Genomic DNA, 24,572 nt, shown 5'->3' on the forward strand with positions numbered 1-24,572 from the left:
TTCCAAGGTGTGAATGGACCACAGTTTGTTTAACCATTCACCAGTTGAACACCTGGGTTGTTTCCAGCTTTGGGTTATTATGAATAAAGCTGCTGTGTACACACGTGTACAGATTTCTGTGTGAAAATAAATCCTCATTTCTCTGGGGTAAATGCCCAAGAGTACAGGTGGGTTCATACAAAAATTCTATTTATGGTTTTAAAAGGATTATTTCCCAAAGTGGGTGTATTTTACAATCCCACAAGCAATACTTGAGACATCCAGTTTCTCTGCATCTGTGGCAACATTTGGTGTTATCACCATTTTTGTTCTTGCCATTCTAGTAGATGTACAGTGATATCTCCTGGTGGTTTGAATTTGAATTTCTCTATTATCTAAGGATGCTGAACGTTTTCCATGTGCTTACTGCCACCTGCATATCTTCTCCAGTGAAATGTCTCCTCATTTCTTGCCCATTTTCAAATTAGGTTTTTTTAATGTTCAATTTTTAGAGTTCTTTATATATTCTGAATACAAGCACTTTGTTTGTGATTTGCAAATATTCTCTCCCAGTCTGTAATCTGTCTTCTCTTTTTAACGGGGTCTTTCCCACAGCAAATGTTTTTAATTTTGATGAGGTCCAATTTATCAACTTCTCCTTTTATATATGATTCTTTTGGTATCAAGTCTAAGAACTCTGTGCCTTGTCCTAGGTCCTGAAAAAACATGTTGAAATGTTTTCTTCTAGAAGTTTTGTAGTTTTACATTTAAATCTATGATCTTTTTGGAGTAAATTTTTGTATGAGGTGTAAGGTTTAGGGTTTTTTCCTTTCTTTCTTTCTTTTTTTTTTCTTTTTTGGCCTCTAGATATTCAACTGCTCCTACACAATTTCTTAAAAGGCTATACCTTCCTTCATTGAATTATTTTTGGTTCTTTGTCAAAAATTAATTGGACATATTTGTGCAGGTTTATTTCTGAGTTCTCTATTCTGTTCCTTTGATATATGTGACTATGCTTTCGCCAGTACCACACTATCTGGAATTCTGTAGCTCTACAGCAAGCATTAATATTGGGAAGAATGATTCTTCCCATTTTATTCCTTTTCGTAACTGTCTTGGCCATTCTATGACCTGTGCTTTTCCACATAAATATCAGAATAAGCCTGCCCATGTCTATGAAAACTTCACTGAGATTTTGATAGGAATTGTGTTAAACCTAAAGATAATTTTAGGGATAACTGACATCTGCGTTACAATGCTTCCTCCAACCCATGAACATGGTATGTCTCCACATTTACCCTGATCTCTTTTCATTTCTTTCATCAGCACTTTGTAATTTTCCTCATGCAGATATTGTATGAGCTTTATTAAATTTATATCTAAGTATTTTATTTTCTTTGGAGCAATTATAAATGGTATTGTGTTTATGCTTTCAGTTTCCACTTGTCCATGGTCAGTGTATAGAAATGCAATTGATTTGTGTATGTTGATCTTGTATGCCGTAATCTTAATGAGCTCATTTATTAGCTCTAGGATTACTAGTTTTTTTTGTTTCTTTTTGGGTTTGGTTTGGTTTTGGTGGTAGATTCCTTAGTATTTTCTTCATAGCTAATCATGTTTCCTGCAAATTAAGTTTTATTTTTTCTTTCCAACCTGTATGCATTTTGTTTCTTTTCCGTATCTTATTGCAGTGGCGAAAACTTCTAGTACTGTATCAAGTAAGAGTGATGAAGCTAACATTCTTGTCTTTTCTCATTCTTAGGAGGGGAGGCATCAGTCTTTCACCATTAGTATGATGTTAACTCTGGGATTTTTGTACATGTGATAAGGGAGTGGAAGGCACCTCCCTGGGTTGCCTTCCACTGTGGTGTGGGTGGGTGGGCAGACACCCCTGGGCCTGGGTCTCCTTATGCTACTGGGTGGAGAGCAGGGCACCCAGAGCTGTGCCAACACTGCTCCTACAGGAGCATCAGTGCCTGCTGGTGCCCTGTGTGGGATGGGCCTCCCCTAGGTCTCTGTTGAGCTTCCCCTTTGGCCACAGAGACTTTTTTGTTTTTGTCTATACTTGTTGGCAGTTCTGGTTACAGGACTATCCATGCCCAGGCTGGATGTACATGGGAGGTAGAATGGAGACCCAGAGAATTCACCGTGCTATCATAATTCAAGTTCTCAGGTCCCCAGCCAGTCTGCCTTCTTCTCTCAACTTCCAGTGTTCTTTGACTGTTGTCTGTTGAATTATTTCCAGGATTTGGTTGTAGGGGAGGAGTTAGGAAAAGTGAATCTACACCATCTTGTTCTGGAACCAGAAGTCTCTGTTTTTCAATTTTTCTACCATGTTTCAATAAACTGCGAGAAACTAAAACATCAGTTTACTTGTAATTTTGAGATATTTCTATAAGAAATGCATCTTTTTCATATTGTGATAAATAGAATTTACATAATCTATCTATATATATGATTAATGTCAGCTGTCTTTAAGGTCTCAGACACAAATGTCATCTCTGATTTTATAAGGTGTCTTTTACAGCTAAAAGTCTGACTCTATTATCAAGTAGTTTTATTTAACTATTAAAATTGCCTTCCTCCACCATCCAGAATTTCAAAACCTAGTGTTCTAAACAGCTACAGGAGGTGCCAACAATTTAAAGTTGGAGCGGAGGTACAAAATAAAACCGTGCAAACTCCTGTCTACCCGGGTCACTCCATACACCTCCCCACTCCCCCACTCCCCCACCCCCAGTGCCAGACAGCAGGTGTGAACCCAAGGAGCAAAGGCTCATCCTCCACCCCTCATCGGCCTGAGGTGTGGCTGGGGCATCTCAAGTCGTTCCTCACCACTCAAACCCACATCAGTGTGTGCAGAGGGTTCCAGGGGGCCACATCTCTGGGGATGTCAAACTTCAAAACAGAAAGCTGAAGACAGAAGGCAACTCTTCCACGTGAGCAGACAGAGATGCGATTAAACGGCAGGGAGTAGAATACCTTCTCTAAGAAACTGACTGAATTTTGCCTCTGCATAGACTGAATAGCTGATGTTCCCAACTCATTGCCTAGATTTGGTGCAGAAAAGACATGCTCCTTTCTGGGGCGGGGGGAGGGGGCGCGTGGCGGGTTGACACTTGCATCCCTTATGACAGCAAATGTGCACGTGCACACAGACACACACGTGTGTGCACCATCAGCTCTTTTAGGCACATATGAATGAAGACAGCTTCTTTCAACATCTTTCCCTAAGCCCTGACCCCGCAGATTTCCATCTACTCAGATTTCACCCCAGCCCTTTAAGGATGTTCAAGAAGAACTCATCCCCCAAATAAAGACAGATGCTGGGTCACCCACACGACACTCCCAGTGGTTGAACTCTCACAGTCAATCACGCCAAGCCCACAGCTCCTGCCACAGACCCCACTAATTCCAGAAGCAATTTCTGGATGCTGTTTCTGGTTGATACCAGAAACTCTAAATTCACAAACACTCAACAGACACTGTCAGAAAGGGCTGGAGTCTCCTTTTCACTTTTCTCCTCTTTCCCATGGCCTTAAAGCATAGTTTTGAAGTATTTGTCTAAAACAACAATATCACCCTCTGCCAAAACTATGACAAAGCCCACCACACTAGGAACTTCTGCTCAAGATAAATCAAGTGGAGATGACACCTTACTTTACTATCACTCCAAATAATATGAAGGAGCCAAAATGTGAGAAACAAATGACACAGGCCACAAAGCACACAGGGATTAAAAAATGCCTTTGTCATACACTTTGATAGCATGTTTATTATTTCTCATTGGTTGTATGTCATAACATTAAAATTTGAATGCTTTCAAAAAGGGAGAGAATTTGCCATTCAGTGGAAATGACCTTGAGATAACAAATCTTGGAGTTTCTCTGTACATCCCACCTCTGGCCAGCTGGACCCTCTACTAACAGGAGGATTAATAAACTCCAACCTCAAGTTAAATTACAACGCAAATCAAAGGAACTTTTATGGGCCTGAACAAGTGTAATGAAGCTTAAGAAATATTTTTCTACACATCCACTTTCCTAATATATTCGTTTTTATGATGTCCTATTTTTAAAGGGATATTTTAATTTCTCAGGTAATCAAAAGGGAAATAAGTAAAGTTGTTTTCCTTTAAAAACAATTTCTGTGTTCCTGAAAGCTTTCAAAATGTAGGTAGAGTGAGAACTCACTTATTAGTAAAAGAAGGTTGAAAACCAGCCTCTTTCAGAAAGGGCTTCACGATCATGCAGTGAGAGTGATGGGCACAGCCCCACCTGTCCCCTCACCATGCCCCCCACACACCACTCACTCTGATTGGCGGGGGGGGGAGGGAACAGGGGGCCCTCCCTGTCCACACCTTGCCCATCCCACAGGGCTGCAGGCAAGCAATGGGGCGGGCACATTGGCCCTGCTCCCACAGCAAAGCCACCAGCACTGCAGACCTGCAGATTCACCCTCTGGGGACAGGCCTAGCCCCAACTGTAAAATGAGATGTGGAAAAGGGGTGAGGCTATTCGGGCATGGATGGTGTGACAGCCTCAGGGACACAGAACGATCTCAACCCCTCCCTGTCTTCAGTGACAGATTTTAGGTCCACTGGGCCCTCCCCATCTTCCTCCAATCACCAGTCACCACATGCCTCTGATTTGACCAAAAGGGACACAGCCCAGAACAAGGGCCCCATCAAAAGGGTGGAAGTGACCCAGGAGAAAGCCCCAAATGCAGGGAGATGGTGGCACCTCCATCTGATGAGGTGGAACTCACCAAGCAAGACCTTGGCCAGAGATTCTCAGGAGCTGTAAGACACCCTGGGCTCTGACCGTGAGGAACCAAAGCGTGAACAAGGATGGAGACTCTGAACACCAGTAAGGATGACAGAGGTGAGAAAGGTGCCAAAGGCGGCGAAGATCAAGTCACACCTGCAGAACCGCGAAGTCAGCGGGCCCTTTCTCCTGCACGTGTGGGCATCAGAGGTCATCCCAGTGATGCGGCAACAGTGACACCTGGTGCCTCCACCTGCGTGCACTGCAGTGAGCCCACAGCTGTGCCTGGGCGGCCAGTAAACAGGGCTGCCTCTGGACCCAAAGGAATCTCAAGCTCAAAGATAAAGGGCGGGATGATATCCAGGCAACAGGACCATGAGGGAGCACCTGACCCAGGCTAAGTTGACAGCAGTGCCCCCAAGCCCGCAGGTGTGTAGCTGGGGGGACAGGTGTGGTTACAGATACACCAGCCAGACTCCTGGAGACCTGTCTGTTGGCAGCACCACCTGAAGGTAAGGGGCTGAAGCAAGCCACACAAAAGCTCCCATGAACTACGGGGTGGGGAAAGACCCCGTAGTCCATGCTGCCTAGATGTACCCTGACTGTGCCATCCTGGATACATAGATACAGCCCCTGGAAACCAGGGCATCCAAATGAAATCCATGCAAAACATCCCCATAAAGGTCAAGCACAAGATACTCAAGCAAATACTTGTACACCCGTGTTCACAGCAGCATTACTCACAACAGCCAAAAGGTGGAAGCAACCCAACAATGTCCATCACCAGCTGAATGAATGAACACAATGGGGTCTACACATACTCCCTGAATATCATTCAGCCTCAAAAAGGAAGGAAGTTCTGACACATGCTACAATACGGATGAACCTTGAGGACATTATGCTAAGTGAAATAAGTCAGACAAAAAAGGACAAATTTGTATGATTTCACTCATGTGAGGTCAAAGAGACAGAGAGTAGACTGGTGGGTGCCCAGGGCTGGAGGAGGCAGGAATGAGTTGTTGTTTAATGGGGATTATTTCAGTTTGGGAAGATGAAAAAATTCTGCAGGTGATGTTGATGGTTGCACAACAATGTGCATGTAATTAATGCCACTGAACTGTACACTTACAAATGGTTAAACTGGTAAATGTTATGTGTATTTTACCACAAAAAAAAAAATAAAAAATACTTTACTTTAAAAGTAAAGCACAGGAAAGAGCACACTGGAGGGCAGGTGGCCGGTGTGCCCATGCAGCGTGGCTCAGGCTGCCCAGTGTGAACTGACAAGCCATCTGTGCCCAGAAAGTGGACATAGCCAGACATCCAGCAACTCACAGGCCACGACCACCAGACGGACTTCATGGCACACAGGGAAGGACCGTCCCTCTGTGAACAGTGGGCATTAGCGGTGCCTGAGGTTCTTTAAAGTTCCTAAGTGGCCCTGGATAAATAAAAGAAATCCAGAGAATGAACTGGACTGTGCATCTGAACACATGCAACGCTCTCCAGTGAACGAAGATAAACAGAAGGCCAACTGAGGATGCTCCAGGGCAATGCTCACACAAAAAATCACACCATCACTGAGGTGCAGAAAAACATCACCACTTTTATTTGTAATTGCTACTTACCTTACTTTTAAATTCACTTATATATTCATGCATTGCACTACATGTCTATGATTTATACATAAATAAGTCCATCTTGACACACACACAAGTGCTTGTGACTTAGAAGGGTGTGAGATCAAAAAAGTTTGGAGATTACTGCTCAAATGAACCAGCTACACCAAAAAGAATGTCCATTACAACATTTAAACTTTTCTAAAAAGCATACATGCTCTTGGTCATTAACCCTTGGTAAATTCTGGATCCTGGCATGTGTCAGGATAACTATCTGGTTTCAGACACTTTCTCAAAAGCCTGAAATAATTAAACAGCTGGAGCCTTATCTGCACCCATACACAAGATGAAAATGGCCCTGGATACTCACGTAGGGTAGCACACGGCCAGCATGTGGCTGGTGGCCCTGGGTAGCGTCACCTGGGATCCCAAGCCCAGAGCCATCTGTCCCACTCCCCAGGTGCACCCACTCTGAGCCGAGACCTCCCTCTCTGGGCCACCATTTCCTGAGAGGCTCAATGAAGAATTTATCAGTACCTCCAGGGCTGGCTGTGAACTTCCAACACAAATTCATAAAAACTCTGAAAAGTATACAGTGCTAGAGACATGTATGATGTCTTATCACTAAATATTTCAACTGAAAAAACAAGTAAACACCTCTTTTCCACTCTACCATGTCCTCATGCCCCATTCAGCAAACATGGAATTCTCAGGTATCATCAGCTGATTTCAAACAGCTACAGATGTTTTCAACTGAAACTAGATAAATCGATAGGAACACACAAAAGGCTATGGTTCAAGAACTTGGTATTTGTTTGTCAGATCCTCCCATCAACAGGGATGTGTTCATTTCCTGTGGCTTCTGTAACAAATCATCACAACTCAGTGGCCTGAAACAACACAAAAGTGTTATCTTACAGTTCTAGAGGTCAGGAGTCTGATATGGGTCTCGCGGGGACAAAACCGAAGTCTCAGGAGGGCTGTGCTCCTTCTGGAGGGGGTAGGAGACAGGGTTTCTTTGCCTTTTCCAGCTCCCAGAGGCCACCCACACTCCACAGGTTGGGAACCCTCCCTCCATCTTCACAGCCAACAACAGCCAGTTGAGTCCTTCAAACGTTGCATCTCCCTACCCTCTCCTCCTCTACATTTAAGGACTGGTGATGAGACTAAGGGCTCACCAGAACAATCCAAAATAATCTCCCCATCTCAAGGCCAGCTGATTAGCAACCTTAATTACATCTGTAACCAACCTTAATTCCCCTGTACCATGTAGCCTAACAGAATCACAGATTCTGGGGATTAGGATGTGGGCATCTCTAGGGGGCTGTTATTCTACCAACAGGCGTTCATTGTGTCACGATTCAGGTATCACAAGGATTAGTTCACTCGTCAGATCAGAGATGCTGAGGCCCTGTCACAGCATCACAGCAGGGGCAGTGAGGACTGGCTGGTCCCAGAGAGCAGGACAGGACAGAGCATATGGAGCAGAGGAAGGGCACAGATGCCCAGGATACAGAGGAGGGACTCCTGCTCCAGGTATGAATGGCAGCAGGAGGGAGCGGTTACCAGGCCTTGGAGAAAAGGGCTGGGGATGAGGAGAGGGTGCTGGGGCGGAGGGGCTACAGGTGTGTGCAGTACAGCGGAGAGCAGGTGGCCCGGGACCTTGTGCACAGAGGTCCAGGGCTGCAGCTCAGCATGCAGGGTGCAGATGACATCGGGATTAACCAAGAGGTTCCAAGAGTCAAAGAAAAAGATGTAACATTTATAATCCGAAAAAGACAGCTCTGGTGGCAATGAGGAGGGGAGACCACAGGAGAGGTGCAGAAGAAGCAGGAGTAGCTAAGTTAGGAGGTGAAGTCAGACACACAAGGAAGTTAAGAAGGCCTGGAGTCTGTCAAAGTAAGTCAGAAAGAGAAAGACAAATACCATATGCTAACACATACATATGGAATTTAAGAAAAAAAAATGTCATGAAGAACCTAGGGGTAAGACAGGAATAAAGACACAGACCTACTAGAGAATGGACTTGAGGATATGGGGAGGGGGAAGGGTAAGCTGTGACAAAGTGAGAGAGAGGCATGGACATATATACAGTACCAAACATAAGGTAGATAGCTAGTGGGAAGCAGCCGCATAGCACAGGGAGATCTGCTTTGTGACCCCCTGGAGGGGTGGGATAGGGAGGGAGGGTGGGAGGGAGGGAGGGAGACGCAAGAGGGAAGACATATGGGAACATATGTATATGTATAACTGATTCACTTTGTTATGAAGCAGAAACTAACACACCATTGTAAAGCAATTATACTCCAATAAAGATGTAAAAAAAAAAAAAAAGAGGGCCTGGGGTAGTAGCTGTGTGGAGACACATCTTAACCCTAACAGTAGGGTTACTGTTACTCAGGTGTGGGGAAGCCAACAGATCAGGAGACACTGCCAGTGAAAAGATAGTTTGTTTCTCACAGTTCCCAGGAGGAGAGGCCACGTGGGAAGCACCACGGCAGTCAGGAGGCAGAGGAGTGAGGGGAAAACGTGGGCAAGAGACTTCACTGTGGTTTCCGTGGGAAGGACAGGGTGAGGCAGGGTAACCAGGCTCTGGAATAGTATCAGTAGGCTCTGGGACATAGGGGCTGTCCTCAGCTGTCTGCTACCTGGCCCTGAGGGTTTGGGGGCCCTGAGTGTGACAGCCTGATAAAAGGGTGTATAGGGTGTGGGCTCTGGATTGGTTGGTTTGCATATGAAAGGCACACTCACTGGCCAGCTCCCTCTAGGAACTGGCTGGTCCTGGGAGAAGCCATCCATCCACAGGGGGCAAAGCCCTGATGTCAAAGCCTCTGAACACAGACAATTAAAAAACAAGGGCCTGAAGAAGCAGGGACTGACTTAAGATGTCACTGTATGCAGTGATTGGGATCAAAGCCAAGAGTAACAGACAGCAGCCACCCCTCCTCCAGCCCCGCAGCACTGTGAAGGAATTCCCATTAAGTCACAGAAGATCAATGAGACAGAAAAGAGGGTGAAAAGAAAGTAAGGCCAGAAGCAGGGTGGTTACCGCGATCAGTGGGGAGTACCCACAGAACCAGGAAGACGCCCCTGCCATAGGGCAGCCACAGCCCTGGGACTCAGCCCCACACTGATGCTCAGCTGATGTGAAGGAGTCCCGGGCCTGGCGCCCTGGCCTAGCGTCAAGCCTGTTAAAGAGGCAACACAGCAACCAGACCTCAACGTAATGAATCAAACTTTCCACCCCGCTTAAAAGCAATGTTTTTTCTTTCCAAAAACAAAAAAACAAAAAACCACTGTAAGTGGAAAACGTTACAATGCCAGTCTCAATATGCCAGGAACAGTTGCACACATCTGATTTGACTAAAGTCTGTCACGGCAAAATAAATAAAGAAAATAAAAGAATGAGGATGATAACTGCAATATGGAATGTTAGGGCCTAGGCTGCTACCAATTAGTCATGAGAAACAAGACACATCTACTAAACTATCATGCCATTTAACACAAGTACTCTTAGAAAATAAATACATGCTGTGTGTATCCTGAGGCTGTTAAATGAAGAGGGAACAAATCGTTTGCACACATTTAAAGATGGCTTGTTTGTTCAGATACAAAAGCTGAGAACATCCCAAGAGGACCGCTGCCTCCCTCCCAACAACCCACTCTCTTCCTGCCGTGTCTTTTTGCCTCAGATCTTTCTTGAGCTTTCCGAGTCAACAGATTTCCTGAGCCACTGGTCCTGAAGATGACCGGGATAGAGAAAATGGATGGATTTTGTAACTGAAATGAAAATGATTTCCAACTTGGCCAAGGGCAAGGGGAGAGGCCCCATCTGTGTGTCCACCCGGGTGCTGGAGAGAACAGCACTAGACTGGGAGGTGGCCACACCCTGAGTAATCCCAGGGCACCCTCCTCCGCCCACTCACCGTCAGGAGAAGACCCTGCATCTGGGCACCACCCGAAGGAGGCTGGTGGGACACGAAGCCAGGGCGGTTCAGGTGGGATCCACCTGCATGCGCCACGCCCGTGTCCCCATCTGCAGCTGACCCATGGGGCAGATGCCGCCAAGAGCCCCAAGGTCACATCTGACAAAGGAGAGAACTTGGAACCAAAACTGAACTCTCCTGAACTTGCTTATCTTTAGCTGTCATGGAAGCACACAGAAACACAAGGCGGGACAGAAGAGGAGTGAAAAGCGCCTGGTGACAGCTTGGGCTTCCTCCCATTCAGTTAACCCCTCAGATACTAGAGTCCTTTAGGAGCAGAAATTTCCATCAGAAAAGCACTGATGGGACTTCCCTGGTGGTCCAGTGGGTAAGACTCTGAGCTCCCAATGCAGGGGTCCCGGGTTCGATCCCTGGTCAGGGGAACTGGATCTCACATGCATGCAGCAACTAAGAGTTCACATGCTGCAACTAAGGAGTCCGCATGCTGCAGCTAAGCTCAGTGCAGTCAAAATAAATAAATAAATATTTTTAAAAAGAAAAGAAGAAGAAAAATTAAGGCAGATCTTGAGCTGACGGGACGTTCCTACTCTTCTAAGCTCTGGAATCTCAGAAGGGCCATGAAGTCCTCTTCTGAGGAGCCCTGCACGCAGGTCACTGGAGGAAGCCACCCTGGCTGCTCAAGACTTGTTCTCCTTTTGAAAACCAAGGACCTACTGTAGGTTGTTGTTGCAAATAGGTCAATGAATTTAACTCATTTGATATTTTTAAAACCAAAGAAAAAAAAGGATTTTACCACATCCAATGGATTTATAAAACTCACCACACTGCGTTCTAATTATTAATCTAAACAAATAATGCCTTAATGTCACCATGTCCCTGTAGTGCTTCTCCAGTGAAGTGCATTTCTAAGAAGATACCTGAGCCACCAGGAGCATCCCGAGATTATCAGGGGTCCATGAGATTAGCAACAGGAGTCCACAAGCTACTTTCAATATTTCAAAATGCTTTCAAAAGCAGTCCATTTACCCAGGATAAAACTACACAGGCTAATGACAAAGGTCTTTGTTTTGGCTAAAAGTATATCTACTTCAACTTGTATGTCGGAGGCAATGCATACAAACTGTACTCTGGGAAAATGCAAAACAAGTAAACATAGAAAGCCAAGCTAAGTGTATTCTAAAAAAGCAAAGATCAAAATAGCTTCTCCATTTTTCCTGTGAATTCTTTCAGTGCATTATATATAGCAAGGTAAGTCTTGTACAAATGAGTACAATGGGCTGCCTTGTTAAGGGAATTTAACAAGAAGCTGGACCACCCACTGTAAAGGGCAGAACCCTAGCAGACACACAGCCCTCTCTCAATCTTCCCAAGTCAAGGAATCCAGAAATATGGATAAGCTTTGTCTTTAAAATGTCTTCCAAAAGTCCTTTTCAATGAGGGCTTGACTGGTCTTGGGGACAGGGGGGTTCTTAATGGGGTGGGACTAACCAGAACTAGGCAAGAGCATCACATACCATTCAGCACCCTGGTCCAGGAGCACCAAGTCCTAGGAAGGCTGGCAGTCACTGTGATAACTGAATATTTGCAAACACACCTAAAGGCAGTACTGCCCCCACAGATGAGACACCTGACTCCTTCCAGAAAAGATGAAACCTACAGAGTAGCTGATCACCATAATGAATGACCATCAGATGAAGGTCCAGCCAGACCATAGCATGGCAGAACAGAACAGAACAGACATATTGGGCTTCTCAGGCCACTGAAAGCTATCAAAGAATTGTGTCAAAAATAATAAGGCCAGGGCTTCCCTGGTGGCGCAGTGGTTGAGAGTCCACCTGCCGATGCAGAGGACACGGGTTCGTGCCCCGGTCCGGGAAGATCCCACATGCCGTGGAGCCGCTGGGCCCATGAGCCATGGCCGCTGAGCCTGAGCGTCCGGAGCCTGTGCTCCACAACGGGAGAGGCCACAACCGTGAGAGGCCCGTGTACCGCAAAAAATAATAATAATAAGGCCTCTAATCGACTAAAATGGACAAAAAACCTGAATAGACATTTTCCCAAAGAAGATATACAAATAGCCAACAGGTACACAAAAAGGTGCTCAACATCACTAACCATCAGGGAGACACAAATCAAAACCACTATGAGATTATCACCTCACACCTGTTAGAATGGCTACTATCAAAAAAAGAGAGAGAGAGTGATAACAAATGTTGGTGAGGATGTGGAGAAAAAGGAACCTTTATACACTGTTAGCTGGAATGTAAATTGGTGCAGCCACTGTGGAAAACAGTATGTAAAAAAAATTTTTTTTAATTAAGAATTTAAAAAATTAAAAGTTTTTAATTCCTCAAAAAATTAAAAATAGAACTACCATTTGTTCCAACAATTCTACTTTTGGGAATATCTCAAAAGGAAATGAAAACACTATATCAAAGAGACATCTGCACCCCTATATTCACAGCAGCATTATTTACAATAGCCAAGATAATGGAAACAACCTAAGTGTCCACTGACCAATGAATGGCTAAACAAGTGGTACATATACACAATGGAATACTACTCAGCCATAAAAAAATGAAATCCTGCCATTTGCAACAACATGAATGTATGTTGAGGTTATTATGCTAAGTGAAAGAAGTCAGAGAAAAACAAATACTATATGATCTCACTTACATGTGGAATCTGAAAAAAAAAAAAAAATCTCACAGTAAAAGAGATCAGGCTTGTGGTTACCAGAGGTGGGGGTGGGAGAAACGGATGAAGGTGGTCGAAAGGTGAAAGCTTCCAGTTATACGTAAGTACTGGGGATATAGTGTTAACATGACGACAATAGTTAACACTGCTGTAAGGTATATTTGAAAGTTGCTAAGAGAGTAAATTCTAAAAGTTCTTAACACAGGGAAAAAATATTTTTTTCTTTTGCTTTTGTTTTGCATCTATATGAGATGATGGATACTAACTAAACTTAATGTGGTAATCATTTCACAATATATGTAAATCAAGTTATGCTGTACACCTTAAACTTACACAGTGCTATTTATTTATTTATTTGGGCTGCACATGGGTTTCTCTAGTTGCGGTGAGCAGGGGCTACTCTTCATTGCAGTGTGCAGCTTCTCATTGCGGTGGCTTCTCTTGTTGCAGAGTATGGGCTCTAGGCGCATGGGCTTCAATAGTTGCAGCATGTGGGCTCAGTAGTTATGGCTCACGGGCTCTAGAGCACAGGCTCAGTAGTTGTGGCGCAGAGGCTCAGTTGCTCCACGGCATGTGGGATCTTCCCGGACCAAGGATCGAAGCCGTGTCCCCAGCACTGGCAGGCAGATTCTTAACCACTGCGCCACCAGGGAACTCCCACAGTGCTGTATTTTAATTATATCTCAATAAAATGAAAAAAATAACAAATCATCTTTGGTTGGAGAAGTACAGTAGAAAATGTCGAAGACTGAGCTTGTGATATGGACCGAAAGAAATGATGGGCAGTTCTGTCAAAAGGACTCAACCTGACCAAAGAACATCAATTATAATAACTACAACTAACTAAAACCAATGAATTATATTTAAATCTATGAATTCCACAGTAAATAAACCTATAAAAGCCATAATAATAATTTTTTAAAAGCTAAATACCCTTAGGAGAAGTGGTTGATTCCAGAACCAGGGAAAGGAAAACAGAAGATAAGCCTGGAGCATCTTACAGAGCCAGAAAATAAGCACAGTTCAAGAAAGGCTGGGGGTGCTATACACCTGAAACTAACACAACAATGTAAGTCAACTATCCTCCAATAAAATGAAATTTTTTTAAAAAATTTAAAAAAAGGAAAGCTGGGGGCACATCAAAGGGACACTGATCCAGCCTGAGAGAACTCCCAATCACCAAAGCTGGAACAATGTGAGCAACCAGATAAATTACAGTAGTATTTGACTATAACCCCTGGAATAAATATGCAATAATCTGCACTGATATAAATAATTGAGTAAATAAATCAACAAGGAAGGAAAAACTGGCTCTTCCAAGAATTCTAGCTCATAAACGCAGAAGTGAGGGATAAAGAAGATCACCATTAGAACACTCCTGCAATAATTACTGCAGACAAGACCTGTCAATGGATGCTAATGTTGGAGGGCAAAATTTAAGGAGAAATAAGATACCTACAGTCTCAAAGTATCGACTCCAAGATGCTTTTTACCAAAGGAAAAATCATAAGTTTATAGTGCAGAAACCTAGCAGACACCATCCTAACCACGTGATCAAAGATAGCCTCATCAGTAGTAATATATATTGGCATTGTATACCCCCTGATATCATGCAGAGAAAGGCATCACTTCAGTAGGATTCCCACCAAAAACCAAAAATCTCAATTTAATGAGGAACAACAGACCAACACTAACTGAGGGAAAAATTTCACAAAGTAACTGATCAGGAGGTGGGACTGCCAGAATGGTGAAGCGAGGAACTCTGTAAATTTGATCCTGCATAAAAACTCTACACTGGCAAAAATTTCCAAGTCAACTTTTTCAGAGTGCTGTATATTAACAAAGGCTTGCCATAGTCTGAGGAGAGTCTATTTAAAAAACAAAAAACAAAAAAACCTGATAAACCTCAGTAAGAACAGTAGGATTGGTGGTGTTTTAACTTGACTTACTCCCATTCCCCTCTCCCTAGCTCCACAGTACCTGTGAAAAACAGCTGACTAGATGCCACCAGAAGAGGTAGACTGAGTTTGGAGTTCCTCAAAAAGTCCCAACCCCAGAACAGTGTCGTTATGGGAGCTGATCTGGACCTCGCTCTGTGGGAAAAGCCCTATAAAATAGAACAGGCATTGAAAACAATCAGCAGCAATTGTTCAACATCACAGCTGCCTGGGGCTGCTATACCAGTTGGGGAAAACAAGACAAGTGTATTTTTGGGTAACTGTTTTCTTCTCCTATCCATATTTAAAAGACAATTCTGGGGACTTCCCCACGGAGCAGTGGTTAAGACTCCATGCTCCCAATGCAGGGGGCCCGGGTTGGATCCCTGGTCAGGGAACTAGATCCCACATGCCTGCCACAACTAAGGAGCCTGTGTGCCACAACTAAGGAGCCCACCTGCCGCAACTAAGATCTGGTGCAACCAAATAAATAAATATTAAAAAAAAAGACAATTCTGTAACTATAAAAAGAAGAGCAAACTAACCCAACTCAAACAGAAGGAAGGAAATAATAAAGATTAGAGCAAAATTAATGAAGTAGAAAATAGAAAAACAATAGAGAAAAAACAATACAAAAAAAGTTGGTTCTTTGAAAAGATCAACAAAATTGGAAAACCTTTAGCTAGAATGACCAAGTAAAAAAGAGAGAAAGCGTATATCATTAAAATTAGTAATAAAAGAGGATACATCACCACCAACCTTACAGAAATGTAAAGGATTATAAGGGAATATTATGAACAACTCTACGCCAAAAAACAAGATAACTTAGATGAAATGGACAATTTCCTAGAAAGATACAAATCTACCACAGCTGACTCAAAAAGAAATAGAAAATCTTAATGGAAACCTACAAGTAAAGAGATTGAACTAGTAATTTTTAAACTACCCACAAAGAAAAGCCCAACCCCACACTGAAGATATCTTCAATTGTGAATTCCTTCAAACATCTAGTTTAGAATATATACCAATTCTTCACAAACTCTTCCAAGAAAAATAGTAGGAATACTCCCCATCTCATTCTACGAGGCCAGTATAGTATTTTCCTTACAGCAAAACCAAACACACACACACACACACACACACACACACACACACACACCAATATCCCATACGAATACAGATACAAAAATCTTCAACAAATTCTAGTAAATTGAATCCAGCAAATTATAAAAAGGATTATATACCATGACAAATCTTGGGATTTATCTCAAGAAGGCAAGATTGGTTTAACATGAAAAATCAGGACTTCCTTGGTGGCACAGTGGTTAAGAATCCGCCTGCCAATGCAGGGGACACGGGTTTGAGCCCTGGTCCGGGAAGATCCCACATGCCACGGAGCAACTAAGCCTGTGTGCCACAACTACTGAGCCTGTGCTCTGGAGCCTGCAAGCCACAACTACTGAGCCCACACGCCACAACTACTGAAGTCCGTGCACCTAAAGCCCATGCTCCACAACAAGAGAAGCCTCTGCAATGAGAAGCCCATGCACCACCATGAAGAGTAGCCCCTGCTCACCACAACTAGAGAAAGCCCGCATGCATCAACGAAGACCCAACACAACCCAAAATAAAAAATAAATAAATAAATTTATTTTTTAAAAAAAGGAAAATCAATGTAACACATTATATTAATTTAATAAAGGACAAAAGCCACATGATCATGTTAACAAAATCCAATACTCTTTCTGGATTTTAAAAAATAAAATTAAATTAAAAAAACTCGGACTTCCATGGTGGTGCAGTGGTTAAAAATCCGCCTGCCAATGCAGGGGACACGGGTTCAAGCCCTGGTCCAGGAAGATCCCACATGCTGCGGAACAGCTAAGCTTGTGCGCCACAACTACTGAGCCTGCGCTCTAGAGCCCGCAAGCCACAACTACTGAGTCCATGTGCCACAACTACTGAAGCCCGCGCACTCTAGGGCCCGTGCTCCGCAACAAAGAGAAACCACTGCAATGAGAAGCCTGTGCACTGCAATAAAGCATAGCCCCTGCTCGCCACAACTAGTGAAAGCCTGCGCGCAGCAGCGAAGACCCAACACAACCAAAAATAAGTAAATAAACATATAAATAAATTATTTAAGAAAAACCTCAACAAAATCAACAAAGAATAGAAAGGAACTTTCTCTGATAATGGCATCCATAAGAGAGCCACAGCTAGCATCACACTTAATGGTCAAAGACTGAATGTTTTCACCCTTAGATCAGGAGCAAGACATGATCATATATAGAAAATCTTAAGGAATCCACAAAACAAGTATTAGGTCTAATAAATGAGTTAGCAAGGGGGCAGGATACAGGATCAATACCTGAAGGACTGACCAATACTTGTTACTGCATTAATGGAAAAACCATTTCAATCTGAATAAAACTGTAGTTTAATTTAATAGGTTTGTGCTGTGCTAATGTTAATTTCTTCATTTTGACAACTGTAGTACAGCTAAGTAAAATGTTAAAATTAGAGGAAGGTTGGTTAGGGGTATACTATTTTTGCAACTTTTCTATAAAGTCTAAAATTATTTCAAAATAAAAAGTTTAAACATTTTAGAAAACCAATTATTTCCAATTGGAAGATGCTAGTGATCCAAATCAAGCATCTCTCTCTTTCCTATATGAGTTGTACCGCTGGGAAACCAGGCAGTAGATGAGGGGAAGAATTTTTTTATGAAAGTATTCCCAATAATAAATGAAAGAATTAGACCACCATCATTTCACAACCACTAGCAAATAAATGGATGCAGGCAATGATCATCATGGCTGCTAACATCATAAAAAGATGGACCAAGGAGCTTATGTTCCTCACGATGGAAGTGCACCACCTACGCTTGTGGTTTTGATCAAAAAAAAAAAAAATCAAACCTGAACCTGATGAAACTCTGATAAAGCATCGAGACTCACCTGCCACTTCACAGGAATTACAGTAGAAAGAAATATGTTACATGATCCACAGGAAAGGAATCAGCAATATTCAAGCTATGCAAAACCCTCCAGGACAATAACTCAGTTTCTTCAAATATATTTTGCAAGGGGAAAAATAAATAAAACAAATTGCAAGGGGTAAAAAGAGAGAGAGAGAGAGGGAGAAAGGGAATTTTAGAGGAGGAAATCAAGAGTATGGGAGCTCTAAAAGACAGATCAGCCAACTGCAATGAGGCAACCTTATCTGGATCTGATTCAAACACACAAATTGAAAAAAAAAATATGGCATGTATGAGACAAGTGGAAATTTGAACATTGATTGGGTATTTAATAATATTAAGGAATTAATATTAATTCTTTATAATAATGGTATTGTAGTTTAGGTTTTTAAAAAGTTGTTGATTTTCTAAAGATAAATGCTGAAACATTACAGAAGAAATGTCCTGATGTCTGGGATGTGCTTCCAAATAAAAAGTGGGGGAGGGAGTGAGGGCAATATGGATAAACAATGTTGCCATGAGGTGCTAACTGTTAAACTAGGTGATGGAGACACAGAGGTTCCCTATCTGTGCACTGCTCTTTATCTGTGTAAATAGAATGCAACTGGAAATCAATAACGAAATTTGGGGAAGTCAGCAATATATGGAAATTAAAACATTCCTAAATAAAATGGGTCAAAGAAGAAATCACCAGGGAAATTAGAAAATACTCTGAGATAAATAAAATTTTGAAGGTTTTGTTTTTTGGGTTTTTTTTAAATGAAGCATACTGCTCTAGGAGATGGAGATGACAAGTACAAGCAAACTACAAACATGGAGTCGGAGCAGGATGACTCTGGGTTCAAGCCATGGCACTGTCATCTAATAGGGAACCCTAAGGCAGCTATCAAGCCCTGAAGCTCAGTTTCCTCATCTGTGAAATGGGGATATGAAAATAGGACCATCAGGATGTTAAGATGGAACTGTGCACTAAAACACTTGGCTCATATTAACAAGTATAAGAAGAACCTTCCCATGAACAAGACTATCTCCTGAAGGCAAGCAAGTTTTTAGGGAAAGATAGGTTCTTTTTCTATAACTGGACCCTATTTATGACTCATGAAAGGTATCAAAAGAAAAATTATTTCCAAAAACCATGTGAATGGCAATGTCCAAATATTATTCCTCAAGTATCCCCCAACCTAGCACACCAGAGGGATGTCCCTGCTTAAAGAACACTTGCATTGTCCTGATATGTCCCTGTCCCCTGGGTCTTGCGCTGGTACCTCTGCTTCTTCAAATCTTTTATTACTCCAAATAAGACAAAGATGCTGTGCTTCCCAGGGGCAAAATGTTTCTGCTGGTGGTGAGGAAGAGACTGGGCTCTCCAGGAAAGGGAGGAAAGGAGGACCAAGACAAGATAAATGGACAGAAACAAAAGGAGAACTTTGTCAGGTCCCATTTCAGGCTCTTCTGAAAAAACAAATCATGAAGCCCGGGGTAAGCAAACTGGACAGATAACCCTGATGAGCTGGGGGAACAAAGCAAGGATCAAAGGAAAGGGAAGAGACAAAAATCAGAATAATTCCAAGATAAGCATTAGAGCACGCCCTGACTACCTGTTTTCCCAAAAGATGATGGAAAGACACCAAGATGCCATACTCATATCCAAGAACAGAGCCCCCAAAGCCCAAAAGATTCAGGGAAAAGTCACCTTGGGTTAATTCATGCAGAAACGCTGCTGTTTCCATCATCCTAGAGTCAGACACTGAAAGGTGCCTGTGTTTGAGTTATCTCAAAGCGTATGGAAGCTAAAGGGAAAACATTACACAAGAACCCAGGCAGGGTTTGGGCAGAGGGCAGGCAGCCCATAGCACAAGGGTGCCAAACTCTCCCAGGGCCACAGGATTAGGGCCAGAAGGGGCACGTGGACCTGGGGCCAGTACCCCACTTGACTAGTTAGGAAATGGAGTGCAAGTGAGGCAGGGGGGCTTGTGCAGAGTCTCAGCCAGGCAGGACCCCCACCTCAGGCTGCGCCACTCTGAGGCTCATTCCATTTCTGGCAGCAGGGGCGAGGTTTCTGGTTTTAACGTGTTACCCCCCCGCCCTGTGGTTGAAGAGGTGGATGAGTGCTTGGACCCCTGCTTCCGCCCTTCACCTCTCTTGGGCAAACCCCTTCCAGGAATGTTTCTTCTTAAATTTCCCCCCAGCTCCTCCTCTGATAACCATGCTCTGCTTTCCCACCACCAGAACCGCCACTCTCTGGGCTGGCTCTGCACTCCTGTCCCCTCTCCTCTGTCAGTCCCACCTGCCTTGGGACCTGTGGTCATCGCTGCCCCCTTCATCCCAGCCTCTGGAGGCACCGGTCCTGTCCCAGCTGGACGCTCGCTTGGTACTGGAGGTGGATGCCTGCCAGCTAAAGTGAACTCCAAGCCCCCCAGCAACAGGAACCTGAGGTCACATTGGGAGGGAAGGGGGACAGAACTCAGTCACCCCCTTTCTTTCCACCTGTGCCCAGAAGGAGGTGGCTTCTCCAGCCAACTGTCACCAACACCAGGGAGGTCTACGTGACCAGAAAGGGCTTCCATGCCTCCCCCATCGCACTAGCCCACAGCCGAGTGATGCTCAGACTGACCTTCCCCCAGGATGGGGGCCACAGGCAGGACCTGAACCCCCAGGATCACCCACTGCGCTCCTATCCTGCTGGCTCAGGAGGGTTTTCCTAAAACAGCCTGAAATCCAGGAGATGATACCGTGGGCTCAGGCCGTGGAAATAGGACCTCCGCTCAGGTTTGTTCATGCAAACCAAGCCGTGATGTGGACACCAGCCTCCCACCTCCAGAGGCTCAGCAGCCCAGGGGTGGGGGGAGGAGAACCTGGGAACCTGCACTTCCAGCAAGCCTGATGGGGGATTCTCACAGAGAGGGGACCCAAGGACTCCATTATGGGGACACACCACATAAATAACGGTACAAATCGTTGATGCACTGCACGCTCCAGTCAGAACACAGAGAAGCAACCCTCCAGAGACACTGTCAACAGGTCAGGCTTCCACAACTAAAGTCTGCTCTCACTCTGCATTTACATTCACTTGACTGAAGCCTCATTTCACAGCCACCAGAGCAATGACATGACACAGGACAGACCCTGACTGTGCACCACTGTGGGGCCACTGCCTCTGTAGTCACCAAAGGCCTTGAACAAACTCTGGCCTGACATAAAATGTCATTTCCCAGGCTTCTCTGGCCAGCCTCAGTGCCAGCTCTCTGAGATCCTGACTTCAAGGCCGTACACGTCCCTGCGCACAGGTTAAGACCTGGTTGCAGTCTCAGGGGGCCCTGACTCTGTCACGTGCGCCACGCTCCCTGGTCCTCGGACTCGTGTCCTCTGCAGGGAGTCTCCTGAGCTGCCTCTCTGGGCTAGCAGCCCCACCCAGGACCCCCACGGACATGCCCCACGGTGCAATCAGTCCCCACGGTAAGCTCCAGGTGAGACCCAGACTCTCCCTTCTCCAGAGCCTGGCCTGGGTCTGGCTCAGTGAGGAAGAGCTCAGGGTATTGGTTTGAGCCGATGGGCAACAGCAGCAAGGCAGCCACATGCAGCGTGGAATGCAATCGGAGGACGGGGAGGGCTCGGACATCCACAGGACTCAAAGCCTAGGCCGGAAAACACCCATCCCAGACTTTCTGGGCCCAGAGAAGTTTGACCTGCCTTCTGAAAAGGGATGGCTCTCCTCCAGACAGGCCTCCTCTCCACACACAGCTGCCACCATCTCACACCCATGGAGCCTCCTTAGGAAGAAGGCCAATTCTCTCCCCAGGAAAGCATTCAAGGAATTTGACTTGGGAACTGGGAGGTTCTGGGGAACTCCTCCTGAAAGCACCATTATCCCCGAGGCCTCGCCCCTGAGGACTGTACCCAGCTTTTGAGAACCCAGGTCAGGTCAGGGTAGAAGGGGAAGCGAACGGGGATGGGTGGGTCCACGAGCAAGATGAAGGTTTCAGAATCCCATGAAGCATTCCGAGGTCATGGAGTCCAGAGATTGCTTTGGGGTTCCACTCTGAGTTTTCTCATGGGCATGTTGTGGGTGACGGTTGTTTTAAGGGTTAATTGACTTCACGGGTGGAAAGCACTTTGTCAGCTGAAAATAAACTGTTTCTTGAGGCCTAAGTATTCCTAAAAAGGAGGCTACAGGAGCTACCAGCTGAGTAATAACAGGAAGTGATACATGTGTAAAGACTAAAACCTGGAGCCCCACTGGGGTCATGGTGAGCAGAACAGATTGGAGTGCTGAAACGGGGGACCCTGAGGACATCTGCGTAAGGGTGCCCCCTCCCTTCTTGGCTTCAGGAGCCTGGGGAACAGAAGCCAGGAAACCCCACAGCCCTTTCTATCGATGTCATGCTTGCTGACTAGACAATGGGTACCCCTTGACAGCAAGCAGGCAGCATTACTCAAAAGTGGGTCATGATATAAGCATCACCTCTGTGCTAATTAAATACACAGATTCCTGGGCCCAATCCCAGATGAGCCTGGGATTCAAGTTGTTAAATTGTTATTTTTAATAAGCTCCTCAGGCTGATTCTTACATAAATTTAAGAAGCACAAGCACCAGAGTATCGTAAAAGCTGTGAAGTCGGGAAGACCTGGGTCAAATTCTAATACTACTACATAGCAGCTGTGTGGCTTTGGCCAAGTTACTTAACCTCTCTGAACTTCTGTTTATTCATTTGTAAAATAAGTATAAGGCACAATCAGTGCTGCTGGGAGGGTTAGAGATACTCAAACGCATTCATGGTCTTCGTCTAAACTATCCTGAGGCAGGAATAACCATGGCCCACTGAGAGTACAAGGGGCTTCCTGGAGTCCGCTCACATGTAATGGTGGCTGAACAAGGCTAATGTCCTTCACCTCAGAGGCCCATATCAGCCCCTACACTGAGACTCAAGCAAAGACAACAGGAGGGAATGATGGGCTGAGCTCTGGATGGAGGCCAAGACCATCTGCCTTCCTGAGGGATGCGGCCTTAAGGTGGACTCCACTACTAGACACAGCTCCAAGATGGGTATGCAGCCAAGTGCCTCTCTTGGGGTGGGGAGTGTAAAGAGAGAAGAGACAGAACCATCCCAGACAGGTCCCACCTGAGGATCCAAAACTTTAGGGAGGTACAGGAGGAGCCCAGAAGAAGTACATTCCTTGGTACTAACTGTGGACAGGGCTTGAAAAACCCCTCAAAGCCTCAGTCTTTCCATCTGGAAACTGGGGTTAATTTTTAAAAAACTAAACAGTCAACTATGGGATGGCACCCAGCTGGGTGGCCTGCTCACAGCTCACGTCAATGGATGGACGCCGCTGTTACTACCCCTGCCCTTTTAACTAGCGTGTCGGCACTTGGCGGCAGTTTCACTCTGTTGCCCCAAGACGAAATGTTATCTAAGACCGAGCTTTACATCATTCCTGTGTAGGTTGTTAAAGTCGTTCAACATCCTGGCGCTTGGAGCCTGGCTGAAGATAGAGGCTGGGACTTCAGGCTGGGGCGCCCGGGAATAGGTTTCCCTCCTTTTTACTTATAAGGCAGGAGCGGCTGGGAATGAGGACGCCCAGCTGCCTCTGGATTCCAGCCCTGGGATCCCTAGGCTCAGAAGCGGCGTCCGAGTGACAATCAAGGACAGGGTACCCCCGCGCCCCGACATCTATGGTTTCTTGCTCTCCGCGACCAGAGTCGCAGAGTCCCGGCTCGGCCCCCGGCCCCTCGAGGCCCGGCCCTCCGCCCAGAGTTGAGTCGCTCTCTCCGGGGCTCCCCACCCCGTGCCACTCACGCCGCGCCCAACGCCAAGTTTCCGGGAGCGCCCCGGCCCTGCGCGGACCCAGCGCCGCCCCGCCCACTCCGCTCACCTGCTGAAGACGAGGCAGCCCAGGTGGTTGATCTCTTGGTCGGAGCGGTGACGGCTGTAGTCCTCCCACAGGTCCTTGAAGGCCGTGACCGCCAGGATGAAGAGCACGGGCGCCAGTGCCAGGCCGGGCTGAAAGGCGTTCACCGCCGGCACGAAGTTGAGCAGCGCGATGAAGACGAAGTACACGTTGGCCAGGCGATGGAACTGCTCGAACAGGTTCTTGGGCAGGAAGGACAGCAGAGTGTACTTGGTGGTCTTGAGCCGGTTGTCGGCCAGGTGCTGGGCGCCCCCGCACCGCCGCCGCCGCCGCGCGCCCTTGGCCGCGCTCGCCAAAGGGTCTTCGGCGCCCGGGGGCGGCAGCAGATTGGAGCGCACCGTGCGCGTCCTGACCTCCCGGCGCCGCCGCCGCCGCCGCCGCCGCCGCCGCCGTCCCGGGGTCCCGGGCTCTTCAGCCGCCGCCAACTCCCACTCCATGGCCGCGTATCGCCGCGCCCGGCTCCTCCGCCGCTCGCGCCCGCCCGCGCCAGCCTCCTAGGTGATCATCGCCGGCGGCCCGGCGCGGCGGCGCGGGTTCCCCGCCTGCGGGACGCACAGAGACGCGGTTAGCTGCCGCCCCGCCCAGCCCAGCCCAGCCCAGCCCAGCCAGCCAGCCCGCCCGCCGTCGGGGCCGGGCGCCGCACAGAGACCCCTTGTCCTCGCACCCTCCCGGGCCTTTCCGCCCTGGCGGCTCCCGGCCCCGCCCCGCGCCGCGCCCAGAGTGGGACACCGCGGAGAGCG

General features: G+C 46.0%; 1 protein-coding gene across 1 annotated transcript in view; it reads right to left on the reverse strand.

Annotated features, from left to right (window-relative positions):
* Nucleotides 1–24,269, reverse strand: part of ATP10A (ATPase phospholipid transporting 10A (putative)) — a gene marked incomplete at both ends in the record, with an annotated part of 163,426 nt that extends 139,157 nt beyond the window's left edge. The window contains one exon of the mRNA XM_082850624.1: nucleotides 23,797–24,269. Within this exon, the coding sequence (XP_082706750.1) occupies nucleotides 23,797–24,269 (473 nt within the window). The remainder of the gene's footprint in view (nucleotides 1–23,796) is intronic.
* Nucleotides 24,270–24,572: the final 303 nt, after the last annotated feature.

The sequence above is a fragment of the Leucopleurus acutus genome (assembly GCF_964270905.1).
Source record: "Leucopleurus acutus genome assembly, chromosome: 1".
In the NCBI taxonomy this organism is placed as follows: Eukaryota; Metazoa; Chordata; class Mammalia; order Artiodactyla; family Delphinidae; genus Leucopleurus; species Leucopleurus acutus.